Source organism: Miniopterus schreibersii (genome assembly GCF_964146895.1).
Source record: "Miniopterus schreibersii genome assembly, chromosome: 7".
In the NCBI taxonomy this organism is placed as follows: Eukaryota; Metazoa; Chordata; class Mammalia; order Chiroptera; family Miniopteridae; genus Miniopterus; species Miniopterus schreibersii.
In genome coordinates, this window is record NC_138108.1 from 3,607,336 (window position 1) to 3,626,865 (window position 19,530).

The following is a 19,530-nucleotide window of genomic DNA, read 5'->3' on the forward strand; positions in this document are numbered from 1 at the left end:
GGGGTTGTTCCCTACTTCGCCTATTCCTAAAGGCGGGACCTGAGGGCTGGGCAAGGCTCTAGCTCGCGGCAGGTGGGCCTCGCTCATGTGCCAACTGAGAATTCACAGCCAGAGGCCGCCTGCAGGCCTGTGGCGGGAGGTTCCCAGTCATTCCAGGCTCCCTCCCAGCCATTCCAGGCTCCGTGGGGAAGGAAGTCTCTGTGATGAGAGATGGGGCTGGGCATGTGGTAGTGGCAGCCCAGGTGTCCTGCCCGTGGCCTCCTCCGGGGTCTGATCCAGCCCCTTCACAGACTGCAGGTCGGACGGGCTCATTGAACACGATGGCCTGGCAGCGGAGAGCCCCGGCCGCATGGCACCAGGCTGTCCCCTAGGACTGATCACACTTCTATATTCTATGTCCCAGCACCCTTTTTTTTTTTAGATCACTTTTCGATCTTGGTTCCTGTAATAATAAAAATTAATCCCAGCAAATATTTCCTGAGGACAATATCCAGCCACTCTGCTAAGCACTTTATGCTCAGTTTCTCCTTTAATCCCCAGATCAATGTCACAAGGCAGGTCTTACTATTCCTGTTTCACAGATGAGGAAACCGAGGTCCAAGGATGCTCATTGGCCTGTGTGAAAAAATTATTGCAAGCCTTGAAAACCTTTGTTCCAGCCTTGACGGGTAATCCAGTCAAAACTGCAGGTCACAGTTTTGTTTGGGATTTTGGGGGTTTTTTTGGTGGGTTTTTTTGGTAGGATCCTTGAAAGAGTGAAAAGCCGTTGCCCCTAAGATCAGAAAGGAGTGAATTTAGCCACTCTGACTCCTCGAGTTGGAGAAGTCAGCAACTGTTTACGTACCAGTCGTTGTAACATTTAAGTTTAATCTGTACTTACTCTGAGTCTTGACGTGATAAAAACCTCCTACGGTATTAAGATATGTATTTTAACTGTTCTGATGACTACTGACTTATAACTTCAAGACCACAAATCCTTGCTATAGGAAGCTGTATTTGTTAAAATGTTTGTTGTAGAAAAGTGTTGACGTAAGATGGAAACTGCTGATTAGAGGTTATCTTACTCCGCGGTCTTGTGTTAACCATGACCTAATGGATTAGATCTAATTAACTTGCACAAAAGGCTGTGCAGGTCGTCCTATAATTAAGAATAACCTCAAGGCAGTCCTCTGTCAGAGCTATTTTACAAAATAGATTAACTTCAAAACACAGGGAAGAATCTAATCTCAGTTTTTCATGACCCAGAAGAGAACCGTGTGACCAGGGTCCTTCCACCATCCGCCATTTACTCATCCCCAACTCCAAGCGGAAGTTTTAGGGAGGTTCTACTGCCACATGCTAGCTGAGAAGCAAAACCAGAGAGCATGCCCCCCACCTGCTCACAAGCCCCCCCCACCCACCCCACGCCTCTCAAGGCTGCACCGAAGCTCGGCTGCATACGCTGTCCTGCCCCACTGGGCCCCGGGCCCAAGAGCACACCTGTCCCCAGAGAGGAGGCACCGGAGAGGAGACGGAGACAGTAGATTTGGGAGACTCGGGAGGATTGGGCAGATGGTGGCACCACTGGGCTCCCTGCCTATTTCCCCACGGAAGTCACTGCATTTAGCATCTAAACCTGGAGAGAAATGCAAACTCAAGGAGACAAACAATGGGCTGTGCACTGAATATCTTAACAAGCATTTGTTATTTGGACAAATGTTTCAGGGTAATGTATCACCATGTTCAAAGCACTGGAGATTTAGCCAAATGATAAATAGCACGGGTAACTCGGAGTGGGCAGAGCATACAGCCCAGTGGGCCGGGAGGAGCAGCAGGGGATGTGTCGGGTGGAAACAGAAAACACCAGGTATCTTAGCAGACGTCCTTGTGTGTACCTCTAGGCATTTCCTTTGTGTTTTGCCAGGTCAGGTGGTAGGTGAGCGGCCCTGGCCGCCTCAAGCTGATCTTTCTAGTCTGAGATGTCGCAGCAGCCTGCCACTGGGGTATTCTTTGGGGGCCCTTTTCTCACAAAGAAACAAAAATGTTTCTAAATTATTAATGCATGGAAGTTACTGGGTACTAACTTAGTAATTCATATACTAGGCAGCATGCTGGGCACTGGGGACACATTCCCCTCAAGGAGCCTCCTTCCTATTAAAGCCGTCCCCCTGGCCTGTCTTTTTTTTTCTTTAATATGTTTTTATTGATTTCTGAGAGAGGAAGAGGGAGGGGGAGAGAGATAGAAACATCAATGACAATAGAGAAACATTGATCGGCTGCCTCCTGCATGCCCCCTACTGGGGATCAAGCCCGCAACCCGGGCATGTGCCCTGACCGGAATCAAACTGGTGACCTCCTGGTGCATGAGACGACATTAAACCAACTGAGCCCCGCCAACTGGCCTCCCCTGGCCTGTCTTGAAGTCAGGGCCTCTGATTTGCAATGCTGGGCCTGCTAAGAGAGGGACCATATGGCAAAGGAGCTGCAGGAACTCATCAACATGGACCAGCAGGAGCAGTTACGGGGACACATAAAGGACCAGATGCTGAGAACCCTGGATCAGAGCCAGTAAGACTTAAAGTATTGGAACAAAAGCATCTCACATGCTCCATCACGAAGGAAGGAGCACTGCGCTGCGCAGACCTCACAGTCCACACCACACAGGGAATTATTGCTCTGACCCATTTACAGGTGACAAGGAAGGTGGTCCCCTTGGAGTGGAGCCCAGAGTAGGACAGGGCTGCGTGGCTGGTCCGGGCTGCAGGGCAGCCAGCTCCTCTGCTTGGGCCAGCTGACTCAGTAGAGGGATGGTTCTGGAGGTACTGCGATGGGAAAAGATGCCATGTGCAGTCTATGGCCCCAGGAAGGGGGGCCACAGCACAGGCCCTTAAAGTCTGGACCATGCCGTTGGCAGCAAGGAGATGCGTGTCATTCCAAAGCCAGCTCCTGCCACCTTCCGGGCCTGGCGAGACGGACCCTCTGAGCAGGGCCACCCAGTGCCCACGCAGTGGAGCCACTGGTGAGCTGGGCTCCCTCACACACACACCATTGGGGGGCCGGGGGGCTCCACAGTGACCCATCCTGGGTTGTAAGGGGTACCTGCAGGAGTGAGCCCCGAGGAGGCTGCGTGGGTGCTGTGGCCCTGAGGCTGGCCTCTGAGGGGCAACCCGCAGGTGGGGACTCACCCGCTGGTGTCCATGCTCTGCAGTCGCTGAAACAGCGTCTCAGAGAGGCTTGGCCGGATGACCTCGGTGGCTCTGACCTCGGTGGCTCTCGGGTTCTCGCTCAGGAGAGGGACCTCCTTGGCCTCACATGGCCCGGCCAATAAAGGGATGTTTCTTGGCGGCAGCTCCGGTGGAGACGGGACACCTTCTACCCAAGAGAAGAGCAGGAAGGTCACTGGGGCTAGGCTTTTGCTTCTCTCTGGATCACCCGCCTGCAGAGAGGGCCGCATGGCTGACGCGCTCCATCCTCTATACAGTGACCCAGTCCAGGCCCCTGCATTCAGTTACAGATCCATCTGCTCCCACCCTGTCCCTGCCGTCCCCACCCCACTCCCTCGCCGCCTCCCTGACTAGCTGGGGAGCCCACCGAGGCCAGGGACCTAGTCTTAGTGGTCTTTGGCCCTGAGGGAGGGGGTCTAGCACAGTTTGTCCCATTGAGGCGCTCAGCAAACACCTGACATTTGGGGTCCAGTGGCCATGCCAGGCAGAGCTGCTGGCCGCGGACAGGTGGGGCCAGCAGCCCCAGGCAGCTCAGACGGACGGCCAGCTTTCGGGGCAGAAGCAGGGGCCCTGGACCAGGCGGAGAGGCCCAGTTCCCAGGACGGGAGGAGGGGGCGGGGCGCAGGCAGGCCCCGGGCCGCGGCTCATTCCTCTCCTACTGCCCCTGCTTTCTCTCCGGCCTCTGGCCTCCCTCTCCCCTGCCCCCCAGGCCCTCGGACACAAATAAAAGAAGCAGAGGGCTCTTCCTTCACCGAGAGAACTGACGGAGGACGCAAGTGGCCTGAACCTGGCCTGGGAGGCGAACTCCCGCCCGCTCACCTTTAGGAGAACTTCCACCCTCCGCACGCCGCGAATCGGCGAGGGTCCTGGGCCCTTGGGTCCAGCTCCTCCTGCCCCAGCCTCGTCCCACACAAGCGGCTGCCCCACGGCCTTGGCCTCCGAGCTGCCTCTGGGAGGGAGCAGCCCTCACTCCCTCTCCGGCTGGGGCGGTCCGGTTCTAGGATGGCTGAGTCTGTTTTGGGCCCCATGGGGACGGGGTGCCTTGAGGGGACCTGGACTTCATTTGGGGAAGTCAAGCCCGCAGTCAGCGGACTGGGCTCTCTTTCCGGCTCTTACAGAAAGTCTCAGGGACTTTCTCAGATGGCCATGCCCAAAGGGACAGACAAGCTGGGCTGGGGCTGTAAGGCAAGCAAGAGCACCAGCGTGTGGAGGGCATTTTTTCAGGAGTCAAGGCCAAGGCCAGGCACCTGGGGACAACTGGGGCACAGGCGGCTGTGGCACAGCCCTGGTGAGTGACCCTAGGCTCACCCGTGAACACGTCTGCTCTGCTCTGGCTACTTCCCAGCTGCGGGCACCTCTTCCTCGGCTGAGGGAGGGAGAAGAGACATGGCCTGGCTGGGCCCCTCAGCCTCCCGGGCTGCGGTCCCTCTGAAACCCTCTGCCTGGCTCCAGCCCTCTCCGCCCAGCTGATGAAGCTGCCTTCAGAGTTCACCCTGGAGGCAGCGGGGGGGCTCTGCAGCCACCCAAAGTGGGTCACCAGGAAGGGGGAAGAAGGTGGCTGGGGACCCACAAGCCGGCCCAGGGCAGTGGAATGAGGAGGGTGCCCAGCACATGGCTGGTAGCGGCCTGCCAGGGACAGGCGGGGAGACAGCCAAGGACCTCGGTGTCTCTGCTCTAATCTGCCCTCCCTGAGGGGCGACCCTGGGGAACCGGGTTGTTTCCCTGGAATTTAAGAAGAGCCCTGACCTCCTAAGTTGAAGGGCTCAATTCTGTATCTTGGGGGTTTTCTTTTAGGAAGTGAACCTTTGAGGGCAAGAGGGAGGCACCACCCAGGTGAGCTCCTGTCTGCAAGACCTCGGTCGGATCTGTTTTGCTCTCTCTGTCCTTCTGCGGCTTACAGGGCAGGCCCAACTCGCACAGGCTTTTTGGGGTCTGTACATTTTATTTTATTTTAATTGATTTTTTTTAAGAGAGAGAGGAAGGGAAAGGGAGAGAGGCATAGAAACATCGATGAGAGAGAGAGACTTTGATCGGCTGCCTCCTGCACGCCCTCCACTGGGGATCGAGCGTGAAACCCGGGCATGTGCCCTGACCGGGAATCAAACTGGCGACCTCTTGGTTCATAGGTCAACACTCAACCACTGAGCCACGTGGGCTGGGCTTATTTTCTTTTAATGATGATATAAAAAAATCACCTTTCCACCCTTCCAGTGAGCAGCAAGGATTTCCTCTTCCTTCACTCTCTTCCCAGTGAAATGCAGCTAATTTTGTTGCTGCTGATGGCAGCTGCCTTTACTGAGCGCTTACTGTGTCCTAGGCTCTGGGCTCTATATTTATCCGCTCACCTGATGACGCCCTGAGAGGCAGATGTTATTTTCACTGTCTCTTCAAGAGAAGCCTATGGTTCAGAGAGGTTAAGTAATTCACCCAAGGCCACACAACTAAGAAGCTGAGGGGCAGGAAGTCCAACCCAGGTCTGTCTGACTCCAGAGCCTGTGTCCTAACTTGCCCTTAACCCCCATGTCACATTCTCTCCCCCTGATCAGTGGGCCACCTGACCTATGAGCGCTGGTCCTGAGCAAGATGCCCCAGGGCCTCTCTGCCGGCCCTTCGAGAACAGGTGCCCCACACCCCTTCCCACCTGTCTCCTCCTCTGGCTCGTCGCCGGCATCTTCCTCTTCCAGCGGCACCGGGTACTGCAGGTGGGTGACCAGGCCCATGTTCTCTTTCTTGTAAAACTCGATGAGCTGGTCCAGCTTGGTGAAGAACCTCATGGGGACGCCTTCCGATGCCTGAGGACAGAGCCCGACAGAGGCACGGTTGACTGGCTGGGACACCACTCAACCGCAGAGGCCACCTGCAGCGGAGACCAGGGCGCTGGGGGAGTGACTGCGACCCAGAAAAAGCCCTGGGCATGGCTGCCTGCCACGCTCACACCCTCACCTCCTGGACCCAGCAGCCCCCAGCAGCCCCCAGCGGCCCGTCTGCAAAAAGCACAAATAGGACAGTTTGAAAGATGTTTTTTAAAGGTGTTAAAAAAAAAGACACCTTTTATTTTTTTTTAAAAGTATTTTGTCATACAAGTATTATATTTTCGTTATGGCAAAATTAGGAAATACAGAATTTTTAAAACAAGAAATCACCTGTAATCTCACAACCTTGAGAAGTCCATTTTCAATAGTTTAGAATGTTTTTCTACACTCTGTGTGTGTGTGTGTGTGTGTGTGTGTGTGTGTTACGGGGTAAGTTATTCCCTACCTCCATCACCCCACAAAAAATCACTTATTTTTAAACACAGGAAAAATCTGTTCTAGCAATTATTTGGCTTTTAGGCTTATAGTTTTTCATTTGCTATATTTCTGTTACATCAAAGCCCAGAAAATGAATTAGCACAAAAATCTTCCCTGATTTGTATCTCTGTTGCTGATGACAGAGGAGCCAGGCGACAGTTCCCCTGGGCTGTTCAAATGCCCTGGGGCCAGTTCTTCCTCTGGTCTTGTGACTTCAGCAGGAAATTCCAGGAGGTCCCTGGGCAGCCAGCCCCTCCTGCTGAAGCTCTGCTTAGCTGAGACCCCACCCAGGTCTTGTCCTGCCTGAGGCCCTGCCCGAGGCCGACCCCGTTGGTTCTCCCGAGGGGTTATCAGGCTGCAGAGCAGAGGGGAGAATTACCTGCAGGAGATTTACATTCTCATCACTGCTCCTAACCCAACATGCCCTAGTGTCCTACCTAGCCTCCCTGTCCAGTCCCCCACCCTGCCACTCCTTGGTGTTCCTGTCCCAAGGAGTGGCACTGTCCTCTCCCCACCAGCCCAGCCAGAAACCCAGAGGCATCTTGGACTCCCCCCTTTTTCTGGCACAAAGGGCAAAGGTAGACAGAGTGAGGCAGGGTGACCCTGATCCGGTGGAGTTGCTGAGCGGGGCTGCAGCTTTGGGTGGGGGAGGAAGAGGCAGCCCGGCTCCAGGGATGGGCAGTGAGCCTGTGGCAGCTGGACAGGAGCAAGGGGTCAGTCAGGCTGTTAGTGGACACAGGGATGAGCACCAAGGAGGTGCCCCCTCTGGGTGGGGCTTCCCTGGCCTAGAAGGAGCATAGCAACCCTGGTCCTAACACCCAGGGCCTGTGGTTCAACCCAGCTATCATAACCACCATCAGGTCAATGGCAGTCATGAGATTTTAAAATGAGTTGAGAAGGTGCAATCTTTGGAGTTGGAGGCCAGGGGTCCAATTGTTCCCCTTGCAACTGTCAGCTGCCTTCTTGCTGTGGAGACTGGGGCCCAGTGCACATGGAAAGGCGGCCAATAGGCAATAGGGTGGAGGTTGGAAAGTCCAGTCTGCGAAAGGCACAAATGAACCAGCGGGGTCTAGGGCTGAGTGTGGCGGGACCCTCGAGACTTGTTCACTTCAACCAGGTACACTCTGCCCCAGCGTGGCTGGGCCCGAAGATCTTCAGGGCTATAGGCAAGTGACGCTGGGAGAGCAGGCGAGGCAGGATGACCCAGACTGGGGCAGGCCCAGACATGGGGAATGGACCAGGACTCACAGCTGTCCCCGAGCCCTTGTTCCTGGCAGCTAGCCCCACATTGCAGAGAGGCTGCATTTGCCTTCAACAGGAACACGCCTCGGCCTCTCAGCTCGACCCGGGCTTCCCGCGTGGCCTTTCTGTTGCTCTCCAGCGCGTTTGTGTGCGGGGCGCACGGCACGCGTGTCCACGTCTGCAGGAGGCTGTGTGTGCATGTGCATGTGCATGTGTGTGCTTCACTGTGCAGCTTAAGCTACTCAGTACCTTTGCAGAGGCTTTAACAAAAGGTTTTTTAAAAATTCTTTTAATAAATTCCCTTGTTTTCACAAAGCCCACATTAAGGAATCTCTTTCAGGCATTACTGAAGCAGAACTATCTGAGCGGCGGCAGCCAGGCCTTCTAGAAGGTAACTTGAATAGGTTCAACACCAAAAATGAGCAGAAAAACAAAAATAATCTGGCATGACGCAAGATCGATGAACTCGATTCAGGTAAAACAGTTGTGGTAAAAGTGTGATCCTGCCCACAAATGTGCAGTTAGTGATGACGAGCTGTTAGGCAGTTGGGAAAAGCGAAACGACGGCATGTGAGTCTGGAGCAGGGTCCTCAGCTGGAGCACGTCTGGGGAGCTCGTGTTTGAGGGAGCACATCGGATGCGGGAATCTAAGGTGCCGGTGCTAAGACACATTATTTTATGTACTGCTAAAGAGCTAACATGTAACGAACACACACCGTCCACTGTCCACACATTTTACTTCAGGGACGTGAAAAAATAAAGGTCCGAGAATTGATGAAACATGCTGTGTACTAAGCATGCAGAATAGCAGGACACTCTAAAATTAATCAACCCCCCCCAAATAAATAAAATTAAATTAACCCCTACAGACGCAATGAGGTGGGAGGACTTGGAGGCCAGCACTGGGTGCTGAGTGCTCTGGGCTGGAGCTGGAGCTGGAGCTGGAGCTGGGGCAGGACGGCCTCCACCCTCCATCACCAGGCTGAGCCTCCACTGGCCACGCCAGCTGGGAAGGAGGTGCCAGGACAAACAGCCGCCCCTCAGCACGTCAGGCCCCTCGCACATCGTGTCCAAGGGAGGCGCACCCCTTGGACACCGGCAGTGCTCACACCCCGAGGGGGAACCACGTTCGCTGCCCTGGAGGGGCTGCCTTGGATCCCTAACGGTCAAGGCCTCCAGACTTGGTTCCTCATTCCACAGCCCCCGGCTTCCTGAAGAGATTTATCAAGTCATTTTGAAACAGAGGAAACTTGGAAACCTTAGCTGTCGCTGAGAACCTGAGCCCAGCACAGGGACAGGCCCTCCCCAGGGCAGTGCCCACTGGTGACTGGATTCCCGCTCTGTGACAACCTTCCCAGCACCAGGAACGAATCCCTTGTCTTTGGCAGGTACCTAGAGCACGCATCTAGGGCGAGATTTTGAACAAGCGAGAGCCCCGGTTCCCAGTTATAACGCCTGTGAATTTACGGCGAGCAAGGCACAGAGCAGAGGTCCCTTCGGGGTTTATGAGATCAACAGAATGGATAGTAACTTACGTACTTTCATCACCAAAAGTCACACAGAACACAGCGCGGTTAGGGGCTAGTTCAGATTTCAGAACAAAATACCCATCTCTTCTCCTGCCTCCCATTAAAATGCCCAGGTCTATGGAACATTCTAGGGCTTTCCAGAATGGCCATTTCCATGAAGGCCCTGCAGACGGTTCCCCAGGCCCCTTGCAGGGCACATTGCACAAAACTGACCCTGCTGTTGTGAAGCTGTAGGAGACAGAGCCGTGGATTCCAAGCGGGGCCCTGGAGGGAGGGGACCCTTCCCTTGATCGCTTGGCACCTGAGCTGACCCAGGTACAAGGCTCCTGGGAAAGGTACAGAGCCAGGGGAGAGGGCCACCTCCAGCCCCGGGGTTCAAAATGAGACCGCCTCCGGGGTCTTTAGAACAAAGGGCAGCTGAACATGCAGCAAGTTGGAGGCTTGGGGCTGTGAACTCTGAGGAATGGTGTTTCGGGAAACAGTTCTTGGGCTGTGATCTTCGGAGGCCCGGCAAGGGTTGGGGAGCGGCAGGGAGGCTGGACGGCTGAACTCTCCCGGGGGTAGCTTTCACGGCAGCACCGTCCGCTGTCTAAAATGGGGACCGAAAGAGACTCCCGGCAGGAGGAAGGCAGCACAGGAGCCGGGAAAGCGCGGGGTTTAAAAAACATATACGATCACTGTGGGGATTTTAGAAATGATGGGAAAGTACTAAGAAGTGGGGGAAAGCCTCCTCACTATCCCACCATAGCAAAGCACTTTTCCCAGGGTCAGTGAGAAAGTCACCAGAAAGGGTGACACCACCATTCGGTCGCCGGGAAGAGACGCAGGACAGGTGTGGGGCGGCTGGTGTCGTTCTTGTCTATTTTTTCGTGGAGGCGGGAAAGGTGTCGAAGGCCTGGTCAGCAGCAGCCTGGCAGAGCTGGCTTCAGCCCAGGCTGGGAGCCCCCCAGACCCGAGCTCCCGCACGTCCATGGAGGCACCGTGCCGATGGGGCAGAGGGGCAGGCCAGCCTGTGCCCTGAAGGTCACTCCTGCCCCCGGAGGCTCCGAGCTGAGGCCCAGCAGCATGTCCTCTGCTCAGAGATCTGCTCAGCAGGGGCCGGGCGCCGCCTTCCTGTCCGCCTCTCGTTGTCACCGGTTGGAAATGACCCATCTGCACAGTGGTTACATGTAGACACTTTTTGGGCTATGCGCTGTAATAAAAAGGGACAGCTCCAGGGAACACGGGCTGGAGGTCCAGCAGGAACAGGCTGAGGAGAAGGCTCGCCCTCAGAAGTGGGGCACCGAGGGGTGGAGAGATGGGAGGTGGCGAGAAGGGAACGCAGGGCACCCTCTGGAGATGGAAGACGAGTCCTCGCGTTGGAGCATCGCCGGGGGGCCCGGCCGGGAACAGGGCGCAGGGTGCAGGGCACAACGAGCGGTTCTCCCGCCCCCACGGGGGACTGACGCTGAGATGAAAGCGTAACTCTAGGATTGTCTTCAAGGTCCTTTCCTAAGAAGCTGATCACCCCAGAGTCCTGGTCGCCACTGCAAAGCCAGCCTGGACAGAAGCAGCCGAGGCCCCCACAGGAGAGCGGGCACATGGGGCAGAAGGTGAACCCCTGTCGGCGCTCGGGTAGGAACGACAGCCCACCGAGTGGGAGTCTGATAAAGGGTTGATACCCCAAATTTATAAAGAACTCACACAACTCAACCAAAAAAAAATCCGATTAAAAAATGGGCAGAGGACCTGAATAGACCCGTCTCCAAAGAGGACCTACAGGTGGCCAAGAGACACATGAGAAAATGCTCAAAGTGACAAATGATCGGAGATGTGAATTAGAACCACCATGGCTGTGACGTCACACCTGCCGGAATGGCTCCCTCGACAAATCAACAGATGCCGTGTGCTGGCCTGGGCGTGGGGAAAGGGGACCCGGGCCCTGCTGGTGGGAATGCAGGCTGGCACAGCCACTGTGGAAACAGCACGGAGGTTCCTCAAACAATTAAAAATAGAGCTGCCACACGAACAAAATAAACTAACGAACAAAATAGAGACAGACTTTCGGAGAGAGAACAGACTTACAGCTGTCGGAGGGGAGGGGAGTTTCGGAGCTGGATGGAAAAGGTGGAGGGATTAAGCGAAAAACCTCCACAAACTCAGAGACACAGAAAACAGCATGGCGATTATGGGGGGGGGGGGTAGAGGGGGGACAAATGGTGATGGGAGGGGACTTGACTTGGGGTGGTGAACACATAATACAACACACAGATGATGTGTTATCGAGTCGTACACCTGAAACCTATATAATTTTATTAACCAATGTCACCCCAATAAATTCAATTAAAAAGTTAGCTCCTGTAGCCTAGCTCATTTAATTAATATGTGTGGGCATCCACACACACACATACCCAGAGGGGAGAGGGGTTTAGAGGGCATCTTGTCTAAAAGTGTCAGGCTTTTTTAAATTGTATCAAAGTATTCCTGCTGTATATCCTTCTGGAGGTTTCTGTACAAAAATAACATCAGGGAAACATCTGTGATGCTCAAATAACCGTAATAACACTCACGTACCAAGAATAGAAACACAATCGCAGGGTCTCCCTGTACACCCAGACGGAGGTGAGGTGGTGGCCGCAGCCCCACAGCCGGCCACGGGGGGCTCTGGAGACTGACCGGAGGGGAGGGAAGGGAAGGGGAAGGGAGGGGGGGAAGGGCGGCACCCCCTTCGATCACACCGGTTTTGTGGTTGGGGCGGAAACCAGGTGCCCTGGGCATGGCGTGGGGAGCCAGGCTCCTGCCGAGGTATCACTTCTGTTCTCTTCCGGGACCCCGGAACTTGATTTAGGTTTTGGGGTGAATGAGATGGATGGAGACTGAGGGCATGGACTTCTGGGGGACCCGAACCTGGCAGATTGGTGGACAGAGCTTTCGGTGCCTGGCACAGGGCCCAGGAAAGGACAGGGACCCTGCTGTCTCATGGTGCACAGGGCACATGAAGTTTCTCCAAGTGTCTTGCCTGCCACAGCCCCACACAAGCAGCAGCGAGTAGGAACAATGCTCAGTGTGGCTCCTGCAACTGGACGGCACACGGAGGGGTCCTCCAGGATGTCCCAGAGCTATTCCTGGGACCTTCCGCGGGGGGCACTTTCTGGCAGCCTGGCTGCAGGGTGCTGGAACTGCCACGTCTCCTACGTGGCCGGGTGTAGGTTTGTGGCTGGAAGGCTGTGGGTTGTGAATGGCATCGGCGGGCAGAGGAGGCGGGTGGGGAGTGGGGGCTGTCCAGGTCCAGGGGAGTGGGGTCCCCATGTTCCCTCAGATCTTGCTTTGAAACAGTGACCGAGCCCGTGAATCCATCACTTGGGACACAAGATAGGTCATGGCGGCAAGCACACAGTTCCCTCCATGTCCTGTGTCCGAGCAGGGGAAGGGTCCATCTGAGGGGCCTCCTGGAACCTCTCGGGCGCTTCCCAGTTGAGGACCTCACTCCCCAAATGGAAGAAACTGGAACTGGCCCAGGTGTGCCCAGTATGTTACCTAATTTATATTCTATCTAATACCCCAGGTGGGCACCATAGCTCCAGTGTACAGATGAGGAAACTGAGTCTCAGAGACATGAAGCAGCTTGCCTGGGTGGTCACAGACTATGTCAGAAGAGCAGAAACTCGGGGATGGCTTAAGATAAGAAAGAGGGTGTATGGGGGACTCCACGGCTTTCTAGCCAAACACGGCGGCGGGTACCAGGCACAGGGCGCCGCCAGCTAGGGCGGAACCAGGCGGTTAACGATTTTCCCGAGGGCTTGAGCCTCCGGAGGCTCAGGGGTGGGCTGGGTGGCGTGAAACCCGGCACGTGGGAGAAGCCTGGATCCTGGGAGGCGGCAGGCCTGCCATCCGCAGTGCGGTGACCAGTGGGGACGGTGCCCAGGCTGGCATTTGCTGTCTGTGCACAGTCCCGTCGCCACTGGCCTGCCCCCTTGCAGGGTCCCCCAAAACCACACATCTTGAAGAGGGTGAAAGATGGCACCAGGCTCATTCGGAGTCTTCTTTGTGCCCATGGAGCAATGTGGCGGCTCTGGGAGGGGGCGGGACGCTTATAGGAAGAGCAGCGGGAACTGCAAGCCTGCCCGGCCCCACCACCGGCAGTCGCCAGAGGCTGGCTACCCACGGGGCCCTTCCACCCACGTGTGGTGGCCCAGGCACTGGTGGGTGGGCTCTGTCTTGCACTTGGCCAGCAGGTGGGGGTCTCCCACCGACCATGTCACCCCAGCCCCCACTTCCAGAAGCTGCTTCTTCAGCTTCGCTCTTGCCTTGTTTTGGGCAGACTTCCCAGAACAGCTTGGCATGGGCTTTACATTCACTTCCAAATCCACGTCCCCCTAAGATTCTCAGAGCTGAAGCCTCTTCCTTGGGCTTGCAATCCCCTCCCCAGCCCCCCACACAGCCCTGCCGACTGCACTCTCCCAATGGGGAAACCCTGAGGTCAGGTCAACTCCATCGGCTGTACATTTATCACCTGTCAGCTGGTACCCCCTGGGATGCTGAGATCACAAAACCCCAAATCTCTGCCTTTTACTCCCCTATCTACACCTGAGCATGGGAGTGAGCCTTGAGCTCTCCTCAAAGACCCAGGCGGCTTACAAAGTGCTTTGAACCTCTGACATCAAAGGAGCTGCATGCAGACTGGAGGCTGGGAAATTCACACCTCGGCTGGTACTGAAATGACAGCGCTGAGATGCGTCCCCTGAGGTTGGTGATGCCGTCACCACAGTCATTGCCAGGGGGCAGGGCACGACAGTGCTCCGTCTACCAGCAGGTTGTTGGGGTGTCTGAACAGAGGAACTCTCATCTGGGGACCTCGAGCCTACAGTGAAGACCCCAGGAGAGGATGGGTCCTTTGTCAGTAGGGTGACAGTTGACAGCTAGACCGTGTGCATCAGGCCAGCATCACGGTAAGTCATCAGCTAACTGTGGGAAAGCTCCCGAGCTTCCTCCCCGAGCTCGTATAGACAGGAGGCTGGAGAGGAGACGGCGGTGGCAGAGCGCTCTTTCCTGCTATAGGGTTTTGCAGCCACACCCTCCGCATGGCACCTTGCAATATCTTGCCCTCAAGTGGGAAGAATTCCCATCTTTGTCCCACTGACATTGGGCTTAGCTACACGACCCGCTTTGACCAATGCAATGTGGGCAAGAGTGCCAGTTCTAAACTACGGGCTTAACGGTACTGTGGGCTTCTGCTTGCCCGTCCCGGGCCCCTGTGATCTGCCCCCAGGCCCCTCCGGCCCTCCAGTGTGGGCCGAGAATAAAGACATGAGGGACAGACCTGGACCTGACTGGAAACCTGGAGCCCAGCCCAGCCCAGCCCAGCCCAGCCCAGCAGCCACCGCTGACCTGCAGACGCAGGAGAGGAAAACAAACACTTGTTGTTGTAAACTACTGAGATTTCTGAGTGTTTGTTACACAGCAAACACTGACAAATACAAATCTGAAGGGGAGGATGGACCTTTCCTGAGTCTTCCTCTTATTGAAAATTTATGACATAATTATCTCCATTTACCCACAAGGAAGCTGAAGCTGAAGAGATTAGGTAACTTGTCTAGTGTCACACAACATTTTTTTTTATCACCAGGACTCGCCACAAGGGACAGATCTTCAAGTTCTGTGCCCCATCGCCAGCATGGCTGCTCTCTAGTCTCCCCTTCCCCATCCTGCCTCCCTCTCTCTGTCTCACTGGTTCCCTGGAAGCCCTTCTTTAGTGAATTACTGGCACCCAAGCTCAGGGTCGGCTTCTGCGAGAACTTGACCGCCTGTGATGGTCAACCCTCAAAGCAATTCCCTCCCTCCTCCATCTCGAGCCCTCCCTCAACAACTGATCCAAGGATTTGCCCTCAGGCCCGTCACCAACAGTAAAGAACCTGGACCTCCCCGCACCCCCCACTTTGCGGAGGAATTGATCGGACCTGGAGTCCTTGGCTGCCTCTTCCTCTCCCCCCCACACATGGCTGCCAGGAGGACCACTACCGCCCCCCCGCCCCATCCCCTGTCGCTGCCCCAGACTCAGCACACACCCTGCCTCAACTTCTGCACAGACCAATTCAAAGCCCCACCTGTAGCCCTGTGAGTCAGTGACAGAGGAAAAAAGATGACCTAAATGAGACTGGGCACACACGAAACCCAGCATTTAGGTGACAAAATGCCTCATGCATTTACCTCCATGTAGAGAATGAATGAATGAATGAATGAATGAATGAATGAATGAATGAATGCAGAAAATTTTTGACTACCCAAACAACCTGACTTACGTTTCTGTTGGCCTTCCCATTTTACAGATAAAGAAACTGAGACTCAGAAGGGCCAAATGACTTGCCCTGTACTTGGTGGCACCAGGACTTCTGGTCCTTCACTGTAAGTTCTGTGGTCCTGGACTCTGAAAGGTTGCCGCCCTCCAATTTCTCTGCCTGTGTTCTGCCACCTTGGTATGAGGCAAGCCTATTTTCAACTCCGTCCCAAGGACCTTATTTTCTAATGGATGTTATATATTTAAAAGCCCTTTCTCCTTCCATTCCTCCCTTAAAGTCTGTGTTTTATAAAGAGTCCCAGGAGTGCAGGCCAGTGCAGCCATTCGCTGAGCAGTCAGACACAATTTAGACAAATTAAATATGTGTATATCCTATGACCCAGCAATTTCACCCCTGGGCATATGCCTAGGGCTCGCACTGGGCCATCTGGATGGATGGTCATCACAGATTTGTGGTTGCAGAGGGATGTGGAGGGAACCTGGGTGCCCATGATTGGGACAGGGGACAAGTGAAGTGTGCCTGAGGTTCACATAGGGTGCTATGCAGGAGCCAAGATCAAAAGCTTGATGTATACACGCAGCAACACAGAAGGTCTGTAAAAGAGCCTTTGATGAAGAAAGTAGAAAACAGAATGAAAGCTACGGAATCACCTCAGTGAATTAAAAATTCATGTACACAAAGCAATAATACATATTTTAAAAGAACATATTCAAATAAAAAGACACCCACTCAAACGGTTGCCTGTGAAAGGGGGGTGATGCAAGTGCAATATGGGGGTAGAGGGACTAAAACAGCTGTAAAGACCTTGCTTTACAGAGAGAATGCTCTGCAGTTTGGCTCAGGCAGCCCAATGGCAAAAGATGGGTTCTCCACTTTGTTGAGACCTCTCTGATTTGACCTAAATTACCAAAATCTTCTGTGTCTGTTTCTTTCCTGGTCACGTGTGGAGGAAGGACTAGGCAAGGGGAGGCAATATTGAGTTAGAAAGCAGTGTGACTCGTAAGTATAAGCACAAAACCTGAAGCTGGACGTGAGTGAAGCAGGCAGGGTGTGAGACACTAGGGAGAGGTGGGAACTGTGGCACATTGAAGAAATGTCCCTTTAGAGGGATCAGAGTCCACTTAGCTCCAGTTTTATCCCCATGGAGTAACATAGGCCTAGAGTTGTCAAAATTTCAGAATATTCAAGGGAAGGTAAAAATACAGATTCTTAGATAAAATCTCAGGTATTTTAATGCTTGCAATTAACTTTTGAAAATGCTATATCAGCTACAAATTCAAATCTTAGCTCCACCACCACTGAGCTATGTGACCCAGAACATGGTATTGAACTTTCTAAGCCTAAGCTAATTTCTTTGTCCATGAATGAAGATTCTAAGACCTACTCACCTACATGTTTAAATGAGCTCATACAGCCCTGGCCAGGTGGCTCAGTTGGTTGGAGCACTGTCCTGTGCACCAAAAGATTTCAGGTTTGATTCCCGGTCAGGGCACACACCCAGGTTGTGGGTTCGATCTCCCGTCGGGGTACGTATGGGAGGCAACCGATGGATATTTCTCTGACATCAATGTTTCTCTCTCTCTGCCCCTCCCCCTTCTTCTCTCTCTAAAAATCAATAAAAACATACCCTTGGGTGAGAATTTAAAAAAAAAGAGCTCAAATAAGACCAGGGCATGGCTCTCAGTCAGGCACCTGCTGTGCACCTGCAGTGTGTTGAATATGCTAATACATTATCAACTCTTATTTTTCAGGAAAAAAAAAAACCTGATGCTCGGAGGAGTGGGAAATTAAGTAGAAGAGTCAGGTATAAGAAAAAATCCTCCCCAAATGTGATAAAAAGGAATGGGAAAAATGGAATGAAAATAATTTATAAGCAAGGGTTTGGGGACTTAAAGGGCTCTAAGTGAGACAGAAATGATTACTAATCTGTCTGACGCAGACCTCACCAGGGCAACAGCAGGTATGAATTTTCAATACCTAGGCAATGTGAGCTGCTGCTGACTCATGCCAGCTTGTGCCAAACTTTACTGACTCAAAATCTATTTTTCAGGAACACCAAGAGCTGTTCCTATTGTTAAATGTGGCTACCATGGTGGGAGTCATGGTGAGAGTATTTACACCACAGAAACTGGCAAACGCTCCAAACCAGGCTTTGTTTTCTTCCCCGGGAAACTGGTTGCCAAATGTTTGCCGCTGCAGGCAGCCCAGCAACACGTACTAACTACTTGAGCAAGATCACCCCTTCAATTCTCATAGGCCCCAGCCCCCTGTGCACACTCACCTTTCTGTCTGCAAGGCCCCAATCTCTAGAAGCAACACTGGGTCAGGAAAAAATATCATTGACACAGATGGTTACTGATTTGTTGGAGGAAATATGGAGGGGGTTACTGTTCAGTTAGGAAAAACACCTTTGCACTTAAAGGTGGCAAAAGCCAAGATGGAAATAGGAGGCCCCCAGCCTGCCTTCATGGGTAGGTGGGAGGGTCTGAGACTGCGAGAAGCTGGAAAGGAAACACAGCAAAGTGTTCGGGTAGGCAAGATCGTGTGCCAAATTCCAGTCCCACAGCTGCCAGCAGGGCTCACCCCAGACCTCCGGGGAGAGAGGCTCCGTTTAGGCCATCAGGAGTGGATGGGCAGCTTCTGGTAAACACGTGCCCCTCAGAGGAACCGAAAGTCACCATTTGCAGGCTCCTGCTGCTCTGAGGAAGTGATAAAGGCACCCCTATCATGGGACCGGAGTCCCAGACAGAAAAGGGGAATGCCAGTCTACCTGCTCTGTGAAAGCCAAGCCTCCTTCCAGGGGAGGAGGAGAGGCCTGCGTGGAAGAGCTCCACCACAGGTGCTCACGCCTGGGCGAGGAGCGGAGGGGGTCCAGCTGGCCGAGGACAGGCCCGGGAAGCTGCGATTTTCACCATAGGCACGACAGTTCTTCTGTAGTTTACAGCTTGGTGAGCATTATGCCCACCCCAGGTGTGATTCTAGGAGCAGGCTTCACTCAGAGTAGGGTTTGTAAGATGTGCCGAAGCGAGGGGCAACCCTAGGAACCAGGAGTTCTCTGGGAACAGCCCAAGTCAGTGAACCGGTTTTTCTTTGTTTTATTTACATACTAGAAGGTCACTGTACGTTTGCTAGACTAATGAATTGATCATTTGTTGCTTCTGATAGAGATTACAGTTCAACTGCCTACAGAGGCCAGGCAGGTGATGTAAACCAGTGGAACAGTATGGGAACAAGGCAGTAGGGAGAGGTGGGGACTGTGGCACATTGAAGAGAAATGCCTCATTGAAAGGGGAGGCTTCCACTCAACTCTGTTACATCACCAAGGGGCAATATAGGACTAAGGTTATCAGATGTTCACATTTTTCAAGGGAAGCTAAAAATTCAGAATATTATGTAAAATCTCTGAATTCTAAGAAATGCTTTTAATTGGCTCATAAACTTCAGAAAACGTATGTCAGGCAAACAGAACACCAGATCCAACACAGGGGCTACAAGCCTGTGATCTTTGATATAATATATATTGATTTCAAAAAAGCATTCTGTGATATTCATCCATGATGTTTTTGAGAACCACACAAAGGAATATGGGCTAGGACTGAGACTTACACCAGGGTCAGCCTGAACACAGGTTTCTGGTGCTGTTGGGTTCTCCCTCTCATTTACATCAGTGATTCGGATTAGGATCCAGGAGGTGGGCTTACCAATGTATGGCCACCACCAAGCTAGGGGACATCGCAAATATGCTGGGCGACAGGCAGAACCAAGATGAACCAGAGCTCAGTGACCCGGGCACTGGGCTAGGTCAGAGGGCAGGTCCGCCGGGCACAGCAGCTTCCCTGCGCCCCGCCCTCTGGGGCGGCCACTGTTTGGCGGGTGCCCTTCTCCTGGGGCTCTCATCTCACTCCTCGCCTTCGATCGGCATTCTCCGTCCAGGGCAGAAACACCCTCGGCCATCAGCAACAAAACAACAAGTGTCATTGCCACTGACCCG

General features: G+C 53.7%; 1 protein-coding gene across 1 annotated transcript in view; it reads right to left on the reverse strand.

The window, feature by feature from the left end:
• INPP5D (inositol polyphosphate-5-phosphatase D) overlaps positions 1-19,530 on the reverse strand; it is an 82,046-nt gene that overhangs the window by 37,774 nt on the left and 24,742 nt on the right. Inside the window, exons 3-4 of the mRNA XM_081142005.1 lie at positions 5,845-5,995; positions 3,165-3,351 (exon numbers count right to left, since the gene is read on the reverse strand). Coding sequence (XP_080998131.1) covers positions 3,165-3,351; positions 5,845-5,995 — 338 coding nt within the window. The remainder of the gene's footprint in view (positions 1-3,164; positions 3,352-5,844; positions 5,996-19,530) is intronic.